We start from the raw sequence: 18,390 nt of genomic DNA on the forward strand, positions 1-18,390 counted from the left end.
TGGGTTCCGGCTACTTTCAGTACAGGATGAAGAGTGGCTCTCCCCAACTCAATGCCTCTTTCTTTAACATTGTTACAGGGTTTAAAGGTAGATTTCTGATTCCACATCATTTCAATTCCTGGGCAGACTCAAATGTGTTTTTGGTTAAGGCACTGGGTGTACCCGTGTTTAGGACAAAAACTCCTGTTATTTCATACAGGAGCCTGTGTCTTACCACTATCTTAAGTGAGGGGCAGTGGTTACACCCACCTGTTTCAATGATAATTCACCCAACCCACAACAGAATTTATAAGTTCAGAACAGGGTCCCCAAAGTTAGGCTCCTACAGAAGTGTCAATTTTCAGAGATGCTGAGGCCCTAGCAGCTTCCACCGATTTCAGTGGGAGCAGATGAGCGGTTGCTAGTTCTGAAAATCAGAACATTTGTTCAGGTGCCCGACTATGGATATAGGAGCCTAATTTTAGGGACCCAGTATTAAAAATCTCAGCCATAATGTCCCTAAGGCCTAAATTTAGCAGCAGTACTTTCAAAGACGTGAAGAATTAATCGAGAAGTGCTCCTGAGATACACTTGAGATGGAGCCTTATTTTTCTAAGGTAGAATAATTTGTGTAATGCTGATATTTCAATATACTGTCACCCTTCTGAAAGCTGTACTTGGAATGCTAACACAACATTCCCTTCTTATGGGTAGGTAAAGGTCCAGGGACAGAAATACCTGTAATTATAGGTACTTATACCCACACTTTCCTCATAGTGCCCCCTTAATTATCTTTACTGTTTAAGATATTTAATTAACTATTAAATCGGTGCTTACTGTAAGTCTTCATATGGGTATGCAACAGTGCAAACTGAATTTGTGGCCATAATGTTACTTTAATGGTCCAGTTTTACAGTGACAGATATCCAAGATTATCATTTCCAACAAAACTGCACAAGATTTACAAAGTTAACCAGAGAGTTAAACAGCTTCTCGAACAAATGCAACATAAAATTTTGCCAACACTTTGAATATTTTTATTCATGTTTGGACTTGTGTAAGGAAAAGTTTCCATGCTACAAATGTTTTTATTAAAAACAAGTAATTAGAAATAAATAATAGTACATTTATAGTAATAAATAAGCAATCTTTGCACATACTAATAATGGATTTTCTATTATAAAACTGATGTTCATTCCTCCATAATTTTTCTTTTTGTGTGTGCATCTGATATAAAAAGATAAAGTTGCTAATTTAATTTGATATTAATTTGTAGTTTTTATGCATGCTCAAACTCGCTACACAGAGGATTTTCGCCTACGTCCTTTTGAAATAATAATCATATTGGGAACATCGTCTTCTGTTCTCTTTATTAATTTTGGATACAATAAAGGAACCCAAATATTGCAAAAAAAAAAAGTATTATGATAAATAGAAAGATTAACACATTAGGTAATTTTTCCTGATTGGTCATGGGAACAGCTATTCAATATGAAAAAGATAAGGATGCTTTTGCCGTGGAAAGTTTGATAATACTAGTTAGTTAAAATTAAAAGTACATTTTTTATCAACCAAGACCATATTTTTGCTAGCAGCCTGAAAATGCTTTGAATGGTTTCTCAAATACTAGGGAAGCAGAAGTCCTCAATGCTATTCTCCTTTCTGTTTTCCAATTCATATTGGTCAAGCTGGTGATACTCAAATGACACACGATTAATATGCTTGCCACTGGATACCATTCGTAGTACAGTATTGTCACAGCCAATCTTCATTTGAGCTAATCAATAAAAAGACAGGGTTTTACATTATGTTAGGAATTACTAGATACAAATGCCTCACTTTCATAGTATAACATGCCTAAATATACAGTTGAAAGCATCCATTCTTATATAGTAACTTTCTCACTATGATGAACTTTTCACCCAGCTGACTGTAGAATGAAGACACTACTGAATACAAGTGAAATATTAACAAAATTAAAAAATACAATTTTATATTTTTATATTAATTTTAAATGATTTGACTAGTTCACCAAATGTTCTATTTACTAATACTAATTCCATTTGTTATTTCCACCTGTCCCCTTTCTATATCTATACCCTGAAATGTATATGAATGTTAAATGCCATTGATAATAATATTTAAAGGAAACCATTCCCAACCGTGGAGGTGTCATTAATAAACCATTTGTGAAATATTTCCTATTGAAAGAATGACAGTTTTTAGGTGGCAACACCAAGAAGATTCTTCCTAATGTAAATGGTGTGTTTAAATTCCAGTACAGCATGCCCAAATGGGAAACACTCATATTAATCAGGTTTTCTTAAGAAAATACTCCATAGGAGAATTCAGGATGAGAGTACAATGTGCACTGTAACACAATTAACGGGGGAGTATTGAAACAGATGCCTACTGCAATCCTGCCTCTTTTCATTACAACCAAGTAAAAGGGCAGGGGCACGCATTGGGGGAAAATGAATTTATCTTTAATAAGAGGAATTATGGACCCATCAGCCTAAATTCAATACCTAGAAAGAAGCTGGAACAAATTATTAATCAATTTGTAAACACCTGAAGAATAATAGGGTTATAAGGAATAGCCCAAGAACAAATCATGTCAAACTAACCTAATTTCCTTCTTTGACAGAGTTATTGGCCTGGTGGACAGGAAGAAAGCAATAGATATGATATATCTTGATTTTAGGAAGGGTTTTGACACAGTCCCACATGACATTCTCATAAGCAAACTAGGGAAATGTGGTCTAGATGAAATTACTATAAAATGGGTACACAATTGGTTGAAAAATCATACTCAAAGAGTAGTTATCAAAGATTTGCTATCAAACTGTGAGAATGTGTCCAATTGTGTCCTGCAGAAGTCAGTCCTGGGTCTGGTACTATTCAATATTTTCATTAATGATTTGTATAATTGAGTGTATGCTTATAAAATTTCTGAATGACAGCAAGCTGTGTGGGGTTGCAAGCACTTTGGAGGACAAGATTGGAATTCAAAATGAATAGGTAACTTGGAGAATTGGTCTGAAATCAACAAGATGAAATTCAATAAAGACTAATGCAAAGCATGGCACTTGAGAAGGAAAAGTCAACTGCACAAATACTAATGGGAAATAACTGGGTAGGCAGTAGTACTGGAGAAAAAGATCTGTAGGTTATAGTGAATCACAAATTGAATATGAGTCAACAATGAGATGCCATTGTGAAAAAACCTGATGTATGAATAGGAGTGTCGTATGTAAGACACAGAAGGTAACTGTTGAGGCCTCATCTGGAATATTGTGTCTGGTTTTAGGTGTCATACTTTAAAAAAGATTTAGGCAAATTGCAGAGTCCAGAGGAGAGCAATAAAAAGAATAAAAGGTTTAGAAAACCTGACTTGTAGAAGAAAGATTTAAAAAAGGCCACGTTTAGTCTTGTGAAAAGAAGGCTGAAAGGAGACCTGATAACAGTCTTCAAATATGTTAATAGCTGTTATAAGGAGGATGGTGATCAGTTGTTCTCCATGTCCACTGAAGGTAGGACAAGACATAATCAGCTTAATCTGCAGCAAGAGAGATTTGGGTTAGATATTAGGGAAAACTTTCTAACTAGAAAGGTAGATATGCTCTGGAATAGGTTACCAAGGGATGCTGTGTAATCCCCAGCACTGGAGGTTTTTAAGAACAGGTTAGACAAACACCTGTCAAGGATGGTCTAGGTTTATTTAGTTCTGCCTCAGTGTGGGGTGAATGGACTAGACAACCTCTTGAGGTTATTTCCAGCCCTACATTTCTATGGATAGCTGATTATTTACATGGTTATTCCACCCCATTGGTTAAGAGGCATCAAGAGATCTATGTTTCCATGTTGTGTTACCAATGAGTAAGGATACAATTCTGTCATGGACATCATGGATTCCATGACTTTCTGGGACGTCTGTGACTTCTTCTGGGGCAGGGCTGCTGGAGCAGAGGCTGGGGTTGGGTCAGTCCCCACCACAGGAGAAGTGGCAGGTCTTAAGCAGCTACAAGCCTCGGCAGTGCTCTGTTTGTCATTTCCCTCCCCCAGGTATTTTTAGTAAAAGTCAGGTACAGGTATCAGGCTTCTGTGAATCTTTGTTTACTGCCCATGATCTGTTCCTGACTTTTACTAAAAATACCTCTGACAGAATCTTAACCTTACCAATGACGGAATGTGACATTTTCCTTACTATTAACCTTCCCTCATACCAAAAGGCAGTGCAGACCTATCCCTCATGCTTCCCTCAATGCGTCACCTTTGAAATGTACACCTTTGTGCTATCCCTTTTTCAGAGCCCAAGCATGTCCCTTTTAGGATGAACCTGAGCTCTAAGATGTGACGATTGTTCCTAAAGCTTCATAGCAGCAGATTATGCTGAAACTAATCCATCCTGCTTCAAGTCAGTTCTATAGGATTTATGTTGTTGCTCATCTCTTTTCCCATTCTCTCACCTGTCCTCATTTCTTCCATCCTCGCACCTTTTCTACACTTGCTCCCACTTTTTCTCCATTTCCTTTTCCCCTGTGTTCTATTGTACCTTCTGTCTCCCTCTGTTTTCTTCCTCTGCTTCTCTCCCCTTCACAGATCAATCCCTTCTCCCTTTCACTTTTTTCCCAGTCCCTGGTCTTCATCCTGTTAAGTCCTCTGTGCACTCAGAGTCCCCACTGAAGTCAGTGGAACTTCTCAGTATAGAGGTCCCACAGTACTGAGCTCTGTCTTTCTCATTGCTTCTTCATTTATTCTGCTGTATCTCTCCATATACCTGTTTTTTCCAAATATGCATTAGGAGTGGCATCAGGCCCCACACCTTGTCAGAGCTGATTGAGCCTGTTATCAAACCCTGCTTTGTGATGAGCTGCCCGAGGAGGAGTTTGGCATTAACCTTTGTAGACCATTTCAAGAACTCAAAGTGGCCTTTTGTATTTGGAGGGAGCCTGAACCCACTGGCCTCCCAACCCTTCAGATTCATCCTGACAATATAGTATTGTATGATTTCCCCTTCTTTCATTAACTGAAGCACTATTTCACACTGTATTCAAAAGCTGCCTTGAAAACAATATGAGCACTCAGCTTAGGCCCAGTAACTTTTTTTTTTGTCTGAGACTTTAATTCTGTTTGCTATGGTACAGAGCAGTTTTTCTCAAATGGTGGGTTGTGACCTCAAAGATGGATCATGAAAGCCAATTGGGGATAGGAGGAGAAGATGTCACAAGCTGCTGAATTACAATCTAAAGCAAAGAAAATCTCACTGCCCCGTACACCCTTACTCGTCACGATCAAGAGTTTTCTGTCAACCTCTCGAATCACATATCCACAAAAGTACGTTATATAGGCTTATTATTATCCCGCAAACATTTTTACTCTTTATTTTATAGTAAATATAAGGAGACTGCAAAAACTTTTTACTTTGAATAACAGGTCATCAGCCTGAAAAGCTTGAGGTACACTGATTTCGAGCTTCTCTAACGTCCCGCATGTTAGACAAAATTATGTAAGCAGTACATTTTTTCCTTTCCAAAGGAAGAGAAGGCTTTTAGAACTAGAGCTGGGTGAAATTTTTAGGACAAAACTTTTTCATCAAAAAATGTAGATTCAGGTCGACCGAAACATTTAGTTAGTTTATACTGAATTTACCAAATTGTTTTCGTCCGAACAAAAGAAAACAATCTGAAAAAATCAAAATGTTTTGTTTTGATGTTTTTAATGAAGCATTTCAAGTATTCAATTTCAAAATGACCTTTTGTTTTGTATCAAAGGTATAAAAAGGGTTTTAAAAGGTATTAAAAATACCCTCAAATATTAAACATTTCATTTTGGGTTGGACAAAATATTTTGTTTGACCTGAAATGTATATTTTTAACTACTTTGGTTTGCCAAAATATTTTAAATATTTTGCTTTTGAGTCACCTTGAAATTATATATAATATATATATTTTCGATTTTTCGGTTCAATCACCAGACCAAAAAATTGCTTAATCACATCGCACTCCTTGGGACTTTGAGTAACATACGAAGTACTCCTCCCCCTCCACTCAGAACTTGCCTGCCCTGTTTTGACCTTATCGTGGTTGCTAGGAACATCCTTCTGTTGCTGTCCTTATTGACTATCTGTAATAAGAATGGGTTGTTTTTTTTTAAATTGAAGCTTAACCCTGCTGTGGTCTCTAGTCTTTCCTTAGGTTCTCCATCTGTGGGCTGTGATACAGGACACCTAAACGTACTGACTGCACTCTTAACATCTCTGATTCTCAGGTTCTGCTCCATATGAAGTACCCAGGAAATCAGATTTCTGCTGTACTCTATTGCTAATTAATTATTTCCTCATACACAAATTTAAACAAAAGATCTCACCAGAACCATGAAAGGATTGGCACAGATCAGCTAGAGGGAACATCTTGGAGGGGTCTAATCCAGTTCCACCCAACAGCTCCACAAAATCTCCCACTCCTGCACAGCCTGTTGATGGTTTCTATAAAGACAGAGACAGAAGATACATTTTGAATATACTTAATAAATAGTCATTTAGATATCATTGAAGTCAATGGGAGTTGTGGGTGCTCCTGTAAAAATTAGGCCACTTTTGGCCTGTTTAATGCTCTAATTTGGAAGTTAGCAAATTTAATTTCCTTAACAGACCATACAAGTAATCTGTAGATGGATTTTGCCAATAGGAATACCCAATTACGGTTTTGGATCACGTTGGTTCTAGCAAACCAAATAATCCTATCAAAAGCAGTAAGATACTATAGCTGTGGTGCTAAAATATATTACCTTTGCAAAAGTTTAGTCAATTAATTTTTGCTGCTAATATAATCCTAACTATAAATTCCACACCCATAGAGCCATGCAAATAACTGACTTTGTGGTTCACTGGCAATTATGAAAAATAAAAAAAAAACCTGTTTCAAGTAGTCCCTGAAAACAATTTTTATTTATTTATTTATTTTTGCAAACTGAAAAGTCAAAAAAAATGTTTGGGTTCAAATGAAATTTTCAAAACAATGTTTCTTTTCAATGTTGAGAGAGAGAGAGAGGAGAGAGTGCGCGCCCTGCTCTGTTTCACTATCCTGTTAACTTTTTAGGTAGTTGTCAGCATGACAATTAGCCAGGCTATGTTGTTCAATAAGTTCACTTATAATGAAAATATCAGGAAAGCACAACATTCTCCCTCCATTTTTCCGAAGTAGAGGGCATTGTGAAAGGAACAGAAACCCCATTTTAGCTGACCTAAAATCCACTGGGGCAGGGTGAAAGAGGATTTTGGAGCCAAACTCTCCCTGCAGTCCTGGGGAAGCCCCTCAATACATTTTGGCTTCCATAGACTGAGGGAGCTGGGGAGAGTCTCTTTCTGCAGCTTCATTGTCTTACAAAACTGCGAAGATTTTATTCTGTGATTTAATGCTGACTGCCAGCATTACTTTATACCAACTCCCAATCTGCTACTTCAACCCATGGTAAAAGCTGTGCTCAGTTAGTTTCCACTATTACTTTTCCTGTTACAATCCCACGTCTGCCTGTTAATGATTAAGTCACACTCATTTGGCACACCACTGTATGCCAATTTGGTGCAAATTACATTTCTAGGCAACTTCTGCCACCATTTATGTGATTGCAGGCCCAGAGACTTCAGTGAGACAAATGGAACTCCTTGTGAGACAAAAGAGGTGTGCATCTGTTGGCATCATCAGATCCACATGCATTTTCAGCTAGTTTATAATGGGCAAACTCTGTTTTTTCACTTAGGAGACCTGCATTTATTGGGGGGAGGGTTATTCTGACAATAACCTAAGAACTATGTTTGGGGGAACACTCTCTCTCCTTGGTCTGAGACAACCATGTAAATCCATGCAAGGAGGGTCAGTAAGGCAAGGTGATACATGGGTACTGATTTGAGCTGGATCCTCAGAGATTTAAGATATGCAGTTTATCTACTGAGTCACCCAGGCTCCCACAAATGTTCTCTTTTTTAAATTGAACTATCTCTGTGCCACAAACAAAACAGCAATGGTATAATCAATATATGATGAGAATTTATGACGTGGTTAAAAATTATACTTCAAACTCCACAGACTGAACATTGCTGTTATCTGCATGAAATTCAGTACCTTAGCTTTAATCATTTGCTATTCTTTCCTATACATTGTTTACAGTCAAATCTTGGCCCTATGGTGCTTGACATCATGAAGCTGGACAGAACCCAGGTCTCTTGCCTCAGGCTAACTCCATAGGTATGGAACACTACTGAAAACCTGTGGGCAAAGTAGCTCCTCAATGGACATCACATAGCATCTACATGGCTGACAAAACCCAGCCCCAGCCCCAGCCCCAGCCCAGGTGGATGTCAGACCCCATCTCCATATGTCTAACAGTATGTCTACATCACAATTAGTCATCCATGGCTGGCCTGTACCAGCTGGCTCAGGCTCAAGCTAAATGGCTGTTTAATTGCAGTATAGACACTTGGGCTCAGGCAGGAGCATGGGCTCTAAGACCCTGCAAAGTGGAAGGGTCCCACAGCCCAAGCCCAAGCCCAAGCCCACGCCCACGCCCACGCCCACGCCCAAACATCTACACAACAATTAAACAGCCCTGCAGCCTGAGCCCAAGGCAGCTGGCACAGGCCAGCCACAGATGTCTAACTGCACTGGAGACATATCCTGAGGCTATGACGTCACCCTTACAAGCCCATTACTGTGGCACTAGGGAGCTCCAGAGAAGCAAAGAACCCTTCCAAATTCATGGAGAGTCAAGCAGGTTCCCTCACAGCTCTGTGATGGAAGAGCATAAAGAGGTTGCACAACTTGAAGATTATCAGCTGGTAGTTTTGCAAGGGAGCCAAGACAGGAGAAGCACCCCCTGGGACAAAGAAATCTGCCTTACTCCTCCCCCTAATCTGCATGTTATGGAGGGAAAAGGTTCTTTGCAGCTGTGAGTGTTCCTCCTGTTCTTGGAACCCTTTAGAATGAACAGCTGTTCATCATTAGATTGTGTGTGTGTAATCCTCTTAAGTTCCTCCATGGCTGAGCTGTGGAAGAACCCACTTGCTTCTCCATGCATTTGGAGGGGCTCTTTGCTTGTTCTGGGCCTTCCTCCTGCTGTATTAATGGGCTTAAATTATAAAAGGGTCTTCTTGGGAAGACCTGTTGTGGTCCAAATGGGTTACTATGATCTTCAGAGGAATCCAGTCAGCAGAGTTTCCTCTGGTTCAACTCAAGGTACTAATTTTATACCATTTCCCTAGATTTCAAACCACCTCAGGTTCAATTCTGCAAGTTAACAAGTCCCCTCCCCTCCTACTGAAATAAGAAGGGGCAGAGGGGTCTCAGCACGTCATGGGACTGGGTCCACTGTAAATAGATTCCTGTTTTTAATGTCTGTCATTTTAAACACACCCATAATCACACAATATATGTTACCCTTTTGCCTGTTTAGGACCATCACTGCTTGTTGCGTCAATGTAGATTGCATGCTCTTTTTAGCAGAAGTCCTTGGTTTCTTATGAGATGCCTAGCACATATAAGGGCACTCAACCTATTAATAATAGTAAATATACAAATGATACCCTGTATAACCACTTTATCTATGCTACACTCCAGCTGAAGATAGTAACTTACTATGACACAAACAAACAACTCACCTTTAAATTGAGGCTATTTAAATGTCCCAGTATAAGGTCAGATATTTTTATCACCACTGGATAGATTATGGAAAAACTGCAGTTTCTGTGCTGATGAGGAATTACCATAGTAAACCTTCCAGTAGGGGTCTGAGAGATGACATTGCAAGCTTTAGCACAAGAAAAAGATACAGCATAATTATTTGGACAGTAGTCACAATCTGCATACAGCAAAGATGTAGACCTCCAACTGTGTTCTAGACACTTTTGATGTAATTGCAGCTCACAGGCCAAACTCACAGGGCCAGATTCTGCCCTCTTGGACCTCTGCTGACTTCAGCAGAGTTATTCTGTTTTACAGCTGGTGTAATCGTAAACAGAATCTGGCCTGCATGCGATGTCATTACACTCCCAAAATAGGCCAGTCTGCCCTCTTCACTATATTCCATTTTCTCAAATAATGGATGCTATCAAAGAACAATTCATTTTACTACTATTGATTATAAATAGAATGTTGAAAAGAGATTCATTCAGCATTTCCTTTGGCTACATGGTGTTGTTCTCTAGCAATTGCCAGCATATCACTCAGAATGTAATATCACATGTCAAAGAACTTGAAGAAACTCCTTTTAGCTGAGTATTTTAGACTACGTTTACACTGTAGCTGGGGGTGTAATTAGAAGGTTTTGTAGATTATCTATGCTACCTTTAATCTAGCTAGTCTGCTAAAAATAGCAGTGAAGACGCAAAGGCTTGTGGTTTAGGGCTTGTCTACACTTACAGTGCTGTCTGGCTTAGTGAAGACACTACCTATGCTGACGGAAGAGCTTCTCCCATTGGCGTAGGTACTCCGTCTCCTCAAGAGGTTGTAGCTATGTCTACGAGAGAAGTCCTTCTGTCGACATAGTGCTGCCACATCGGGGGTTAGGCCAGGATAACTATGTTGCTTAGGCGTGTGGATTTTCCACACTCTGAGTGACGTAGTTATACCAACATAAACTTGTAGCACAGACCAGGGCTTAGCTATACTTGTGGGACATACAAGCCTGCCTGCCCTTCCCAGGTACACCCTTGCATTGCTAGCCTCACTGAAGCCTGCATCACCACATCCTCACTGCTATTTTTAGCAAGCCGGCTAGATTAAAGGTAGTGCGGGTACATGTACACAAGCTGCAAATCATTCCCGACTGCAGTGTAGATGTAGCCTTAGACCTGATCCTGCAATTGACTCTGCCTGGGTTGATGCTTGTACCTTCATGGAGTCCAACTGACTTCAGTGGTGCTCTGCATAGGAGCCGGGGTGTCTTAGGGATTAAGACCTAGCTCTTTGGTCAGTACTGAATAATAAGATAAATATTACATGAAGCCCCCTAGCTATTATCTTACATTATATAGCTACTAAAACATTCATTGACAGCCATGTTCTGCCCCCACTTACTCACACTGAAATGGATCCCATTGAAACCAGAGAGGATGAATATTGGTTTTATTTTAAATTCTTCATTAAATTGAGAGATTCAGTGGCAGCTTCCCTTGTGTCTCAGTGGCACAGAGCAGCAATTGTTTTTGGCACACTTGTTTCTGCCATATTAAAGATCCTATATTTTCATTCCAAGGAATCTTTCTCCTTTAAAGAGGATTTATTCTAATGTATAGCTCAGACATTGCCCCTAGAGCCACACAGAACCCCTTGTGTGCAACTCACTCCCATCCTGCTCGATCCTGCAGGGAACCCAGGTTCTAGTTCAGGGTCCACCCTGTGGCGCAGGAAACTGGATGAGCTGAAGAGAGAAATGAGTGGAACCGGGGAATACAGGTCTCCCCCTATCCTGGCCCTGGGTGTTGTATTGTCATTTCCTCAGAGCAGTCACAGGCAGGGACAGGCTCCAGAGGAACCATGCTGCAGAGAAGCAGCACCAGACATCAGAGCCTACATGGAAGCACAAACCTCCCAAAGATCATCCAGATTTGGGGTCAGCCCCCACAGCCTTTCATATGGGGAGGGAGGAGATTAAACCCTCTCTTTCCATGGAGGATCCTCACAGAGAATTCCTTCCTCAGAGTTTCCTCCCATGCACAGGATGGTTTGGGCCTATAATATAAAGTAAGGCATATTCAGTGTGGGTAAGGGTGGCAGAATTGCACTCTGATTTAGCATGTTTATCAAATGAATAGTAACAGGACTGGGTCGAATAGTACTTGTCAAATAAATTGTTTTTTGAATTTTGTGCTGTGTTTTGAGTAAATTATTTTTCATTTGGTCAGTTTATAGACCTGTGCAGATCATTTGAAAACACGGCCATAGAGTAATTTGGCAAAATTCACCACATATTTCAAATAACATATTTGAATATTTTTCTCATTGCCTACCCTGCTCTAGTTATTTGCCAAATTTAAGATCCTTAAAGTAATACCATTTACTCTTATTGGATATATTAACATTATGGATTGGAACAAATCTTCTTTGAAATAAAAATTCCTTGGATCTTACATATAGCAGGCATTCTTAAAAAATCTCTCCTATTTCACTGACTTTCTCTCTTAATGTGAGTTACAAGCTTAGCCTATATTGGTAATTTCTGAACCAGGTCCTCAGCTGATATAAATTGTCATAGCTCCATTGAGCGATGTCACTTTACAGCAGCTAGGAATCTGGTTCTCTCTGTCTGCCGATTTACTGAAAAGTTCAAAATGATTTCAGAGAGAGTGGTTTTAAGTTTACCAGCTTCTTTTCAACTGTACTGCTTCATAATGCTTCATAATGATTGGTTCTTTTTGGTTCCTAATCCAAATGTAGCCCATCTGACAATCCAAGTGGCAATATGAAAATCAGACTTACGGAAGAGGTTGGCATTTTTCTTTATTGTAAATGTAAATCCATTCCCAGGTTCATGAATCCTGAAGAAGATCATTGCCACATTCTGGGATGACCTGAAGCTCCTTCGGATGTTGCCGCTTTCACAAAAATCTATGTATCTTTCTGAAGTAGGGAGAGGATGGTCCAAAGAACTAGGAAACTTCTCACCTTTGAGTATCCAGCCATCAAATACCTACAGAGGTTCAGTGAGTCAAAGAACAGTTCAGGTTTGTTACCATTCTGTCAGCAGTCTCCAGATGTGTCAAAGATTACAGAGTGTAAAAGATGTAAAAGAGGCTCCTCTATAGAGTTTTCCTCTAAAGGTGGAGTTTGAGAGTGAGATTTTCAAAAGCACATAAGGGAATTAGGAACACAGGACCCATTTATTTTTAAGGAGCTCCTAACTCCCCTAGATGGTTTTGAATAACCAACCCTGAAACATGAAACTTCACACTGATCCTTTCCACAATGATGCCACTTCAGTAAGGAACAAACTTGCATTTTACAATTCTTTGGCAGAATTCAACCCCTCCGCTCATGTTTAAACATTAAAGGGATTAAAAACCAGTCCTTCCTGACATTTTTACAGAGGGTCTTGCGTTTTTCAGGCTCCTCTGCCTTCGAAGGCAGTGCTTATGGACTTGATATATCTTTTAATGCTTTGTGCTCCTGGAAATAATATCAGATCTCATGGGGGATCAAGGCTAAAAGATGCTGAAAGATAACATTATATTTTGCATGGTGGCAGCTGACAGAACAATGCATCTTCACAGTCAACATCCATTCTTTGAAGTTTCCTGCCTGGCTTTGCTGCCCTACCCGCTGTTGCTCCCCACCCTTTGTGCATCCTATCTTTCTGCTTCCAGAAACCTGCTACCACATCTTCTCTCTAGTTCCATAGCTATCCTCTTACCAATCCCTCACCCTTGCTGAATCCATCTCACCTTCCCCCTCGCCCCAAACATCCTTCCAATTACCTGTGAAGGTTTGACAGCTAGAGTTTCAGTCCAACAAGCCTGGAAAGTTTGAGTGAGATTCTGAGGAACTGAGTGTGTGCTGTGTTGTGGGTGGTTGTGCGTTGAAGGTGAAAGAGTGTTCATGGAAGTCAGGAGTCTGTGAATGTACTTGAGCACTCTATACTTCTGGGAGTAAGGTCTGTGAATGGAGTCTGGTTGGGATTCTGATGCTTCTTTACCTGGTGATCACTTTGGTTTTTGTTGGTTGTGCTGGAAGGAAAGGCACTTGTGCAGCCTTATCAGCAATTTAACGACCTTTCTTGTATGGGTAGGTATTGGCCTCACATCAAAGGCACAGAAATGCAGCTGTATTCTAGGTCAGAGAGTGACTAAGTATTTTAAGATTATATAGAGTTCTATCTTGCAAACTCTACTTGTGAGTAGATGATTGCTTCCATGAATAAAGGTTTTCAGAATGATGTTCTTAGATGCTAAGGTCCTATTTATACTTCAGGGACACGTACCATGTGTTCATATTATTTACATTTATATTATGGTAGCCACAGAGGAGTCAGCCAGATCAGGTCTCATTGTGCTAGGCATTGCACAGACACCAAGTAGTAGACATTCCCTGACCCAAAGAGTTTACAATCTAAACAGATAACACAGAACAGGTGGGTGAGCGAAACAAGTGGATGGCGGGATGGCTAACAAAAATAATATGCTAGCTGTATGAGTGGTCCTTGGCCAATGAGTAGTAATAATCTCAATTTGCCACTTGCCTCACTCTTATTCTCATTCTGTGTCTTGGTCAGTGCTCGTCATGTCTTACGTACCTAAAAACAATGCTTATATTAGCTATCATCTTCTTGGTAATTGCTACAAGTAGATCTTGCATTATAATCCTAACCCAAAAATACCAAACCGTCTCAACTAGCAGTGGATCTGTTGATTTTTTTGACACCAGGTGTTTAGTCCAAAACCACCAATGAAATTAGAATGATCTGTGTTTCTATATTCTCTGTGGTTAAAAGAAAGTAACTGCTGATGTTTCAGTCAATGCATAGAAAATAAATGTTTAAGCTATACTTTTCCCAGGGGTAATGTTGGTTGTATTTAATGAAGAGAAGCTGGAGTGAGAATCCCATGGTTTAAAACTATAATTTTATTATTAGTAGTATTATTATTAGTATTATTTATTCCATTATTATTACTATTCCATTATTACTAACCCAAGCTTTTGGCTGACCTCATCTAGCATCAGTGTCAAACATATGTCACCATCTCAACCTCTAACTATTAATTACTTTGATGCCTCTGCATTTTTCCACTTGGAATGTTTTAATGCTCATTTTTAATTGGATAGAAGACATTCCTGAGCCCTGGCACTTCAGCTTGAAAAGTCAACATGATAAATCTTCAGTGAAGAATTCCTGCCAGTATTACTGCTTGTGCTAGGTCAGACCTTTTTCTTTCTATGCCTTTCCTTTTAATGAGGGAGAAGCGGTAGGTGAGATAATATCTTTTATTAGACGAAGGGTACAAATTTTGGAGCTTCATAGAGCTCTTCTTCAGGTTTGGGGAGGGTACCCAGAGTGTCCCAACTTGTATTTAGCTTAGGCATGCTGTTAACCTTCCCCAGACCTGAAGAAGAGCTCTGTGAAACTCCAGAGCTTCTACCTTTCACCAACAGAAGTTGGTCCAATAAAAAATATTACCTCATCCTTTTTGTCCTTTTCTCATTTTGGAACCAACTGGACTACACCATTTCCTTCTCATCTCACTCTGAGGCTTGTGCTGACCATGGAAGAACATGACAGTAAATATGACATCAAATATGCCCTTACAGTGTTCTGAGAAACTTTGTGAGAACATTTGTTCTGGCTCTGACAAACAATAAAATACCTGCACTGCAATTAGGTTAACTAAGCAATTACCCTTTGAGAGCTGATTCATTTATCTTCTCATTGCTTTTATTCAGCAAGCCATTACCTGCTTCAGGCGTTTTCATGTAGAGCTCTTAGATGCTAAGGGCCCAGATCCTGCAAGCGTTTAGTGAGGAATCCTTATGCTTATAGGAAAAGGCTTTCTTACCTAAGGATCAGGCCCCAGATCTTCTAGAGTAGCAAATCCTTATCAAGTGGCTACATGTGAGTGTTAGAATATAAGCAGGTAAAGCTGTTTGTTAGAATTGTGAAACTCAGAGCGTAGGCTGCAGGAAAATCCACGAAGGCCCCTAGTGAAGTTCTGTCCGAATTTTTCTGGCCCAGCAGAACAGGTCCAGTGTCAAATGCCATGGCTCCACAGCAGATCCCCAGTATCACTTCTCCCCTCCCCTAATATCACTCACTGGTGATGTGACACCAGTGGAGATCCCAAGGTGGGAGAGACTACAGAAGAGTAATACAGTGGGGATCTGTATTTCCACTGGGAAGTCAAAAGTCCAAGGCATGGCTTGGTTCATTCCACACCTCCTCCTTATTTCCTCTTCTCATCCCCAGACCCCTGCCTGGAAGGATGGGATCTGCACGTGTATAGCCCCCTCCCATGTTAAGATTAGGGGGGCCCATGAGGTCATGACACTGGTACTTTGAAGCCTCCCCTGGTCTCATTAACTGAATTAAGCACTTGGTGAAAGTTTCTCCCTGGTGTAAGGCCATTGAACTCAGAGTTTTCCAGTGACGTTTTCTTCGTTCTGGAATATAATTGACCATGAATCATGAAGTTCATTCTGTTTAAATGCCGTGAAAAGCTCCATTGGAGCCATTTAAAAGAAAGAATGTACCAAGACCCTCATCAGTAAACTACAGCTAAATAAATGCCTGTGCAGTGGAAATCCTCTGAGAGCTACAGTAACATCCACAGCATTCGTGTGATTCATCGTGTTACAAAAGCAACAACAAAGCAACACTAATGAGGCTAAGAGAGCAACTGGGCTTCCCTTTTAAACAGGTCATATGAAAACGGGGAGGAAGAATAGCCGGGGGTCCTCTGTGAAAGTCCTGAAATGTTTGCACTGCGGTTTAACAAGGAACTCCGCCTGCATCGTGATCAGATCTCACAGGGAGAGAGTTTCAGAAACGCCTACGGGATTTAGGAGCACAAGCACCAATGACAGTTACTTTTTAAATCCCTAAAATATACATACACACGCACACTCATTCCCCTCCATCCCCCCGCACCCATAAATGCAATGTCCTGTGCCTAGCTAGCATACGGAGGATACGATTATCAGCAGGCGCTGCCAGCCTCCTACCTTCAGGAAATCTCCCCCTTGGCAGTCAATATTGACGAAGTCATAGTCTAGTGTGATGAGCTCCTCGGGGTCTCCTATGAAGAAAGCGGCACAGTGCAGCTGGGGCTGCTCGGCGGTGAAGGTGAACTGCCCCTCCACGCTCAGCATGTCGATGCACCCTGGAGAGAGGGAGACTGCATCTGAGCAGCGCTCCCCGCAGGGAGACCCGCGCGCAGCTCCCTCTGACTGTGCTGCAGAGAGACACCCCCGGCCACCCCCACCTCCGGGGACAACTGAGCTGGGGGGAGTCGGAGGCTGCTCGGGCTTGGACCTCCGTGCCCGAGGTCCAGGCTGCCCATCCCATCTCCCACTCCCTTCAGCCAGGAGCGCCCTGCTGAGCCCAGATCCCACGTGTCTGAGTTCTCACCCCGGATCCCCCACGCCTTGGCCGAGAAACGCACCCTCAGCCCCCTGCCCCCAGGGTCCCCCGCTCTGAGCTCTCACGGGGGCTCCCCCTTTCCGAGAAGCCAAGAAACTCACTGAGCGCCCGATGGTAGAGCTGCCTGCCTGCCAATTCCCGCTTCAGGTCTGCGCTGAGGAGCAGAAAGGGCTCGTCCTCACCAGCCCCCTTCGCCTGGGGAAAGGAAACACTTGGGCAAGAAGAGCCTGAGCCAAGGTGAAATGGGCTGATGGCAGCAGCCCCCACCCCCGGCCTGTAGCCCCCTGAAACAGGTGTCAGAGGATGGCAGCCCGCCCTCCTCCAGAGCTTTGTCTGAAACTTCCTGCCTGTCGCGGGTGAGGCAACCAGCTCCAGAGGGGACCAGAGCTGGAGAGCGAGCGAGCAATCCAGATGCACGGTGAGTCTCTCAATGCCAGCAGGCTACGGAAAGGAGCACTAGCTGGGGGAATGGGGGAGAGGAACTGCTGCCCTTAAAGTTACCTCTAGTCTGCTCCTAAGGATTTGGAAGGGAGTGGGAGGGGTAGAGGAGACAGACAGGAAGCCCTAAACCTGGAACTGCACGTTGGAAGAAGGCAGGAGAAGGTGTGATGAGCTGTGATAGGTGTCAGTTGCATTGCTCACCTCTAGGTATCTGGTTTCCCCCTTGAGGGCAGCCAAGAAGATCAGGATGCAGTGGCACTGAAGTCTGAAAGCAGAAGCCATGCTGGCACTTCCTCTCTGGTCCCTCTTCTCTCTCACTGTCTAAGTTTTCTTTCTTGTCTGTGCTGATAGGCAGCAGCCTGTGGGGTTCCTTTGACAGACCCTTTTTATAGAGCTGTTGGGAGGGGAGGCACTTGGTCCCTGTACTGCTAGGAATTCAGTTACCATGGGTTACCCTATCTCAGTGACAAAGTACGTGGGTATGACGAGGGTCCAAATCACAGCCACACATTTCCAAGCCAGTCTAGCTCTTCTCATTGGCAACTGTCTTTTCTACTTACCTGTCTGGCATAGTTAAACAGCTACAGGGAGAAGCGCAGTGTCCCTCTGCACCTACTAAAAGCGGGACAGATACTTAGAATTAGCCCAACTATCCAAAGGCAAAGCAGGAAACAAAGAGCCTCCCCGCATCCCTCTCCCCCTTACATGGAATTTCACAGCACATCCAGGAAAGGCAGCAGCAGTATCCCACACTGAACCAGAACCTGTTCCTATGCTATGTTAACTGGACCCTCTGAATGCATGGGGTCTGCAATGCTATCAGTGCCTACAAGGGCTCTTACCAATTGT

The 18,390-nt window shown here is 41.7% G+C and overlaps 1 protein-coding gene across 1 annotated transcript; it reads right to left on the reverse strand.

The window, feature by feature from the left end:
• Nucleotides 1–882: 882 nt before the first annotated feature.
• Nucleotides 883–17,907, reverse strand: CRHBP (corticotropin releasing hormone binding protein). The gene is made up of 7 exons (XM_050944612.1): nucleotides 17,743–17,907; nucleotides 17,202–17,295; nucleotides 16,683–16,840; nucleotides 12,453–12,663; nucleotides 9,635–9,783; nucleotides 6,349–6,466; nucleotides 883–1,756 (listed from the first exon to the last, which is right to left on the reverse strand). The coding sequence occupies exons 1-7, from the start codon at nucleotides 17,821–17,823 to the stop codon at nucleotides 1,599–1,601; spliced, it is 969 nt and encodes a 322-aa protein (XP_050800569.1). The 5' UTR covers nucleotides 17,824–17,907; the 3' UTR covers nucleotides 883–1,598.
• Nucleotides 17,908–18,390: the final 483 nt, after the last annotated feature.

This window comes from Gopherus flavomarginatus, chromosome 3 (genome assembly GCF_025201925.1).
Source record: "Gopherus flavomarginatus isolate rGopFla2 chromosome 3, rGopFla2.mat.asm, whole genome shotgun sequence".
Classification (NCBI taxonomy): Eukaryota; Metazoa; Chordata; order Testudines; family Testudinidae; genus Gopherus; species Gopherus flavomarginatus.

What these genes read in the sequence shown, in the direction of transcription:
- CRHBP (XM_050944612.1), bottom strand. Translation starts at nt 17,823, where the DNA reads ATGGCTTCTGCTTTCAGACTTCAGTGCCACTGCATCCTGATCTTCTTG. An exon ending in GCTCTACCATCGGGCGCTCA is followed by an intron (nt 16,841 to 17,201) that starts GTGAGTTTCTTG and finishes CCCTCTCTCCAG; the next exon opens with GGTGCATCGACATGCTGAGC. An exon ending in CCAATCCTTTCATGGTTCTG is followed by an intron (nt 1,757 to 6,348) that starts GTGAGATCTTTT and finishes TTTATTGATTAG; the next exon opens with CTCAAATGAAGATTGGCTGT.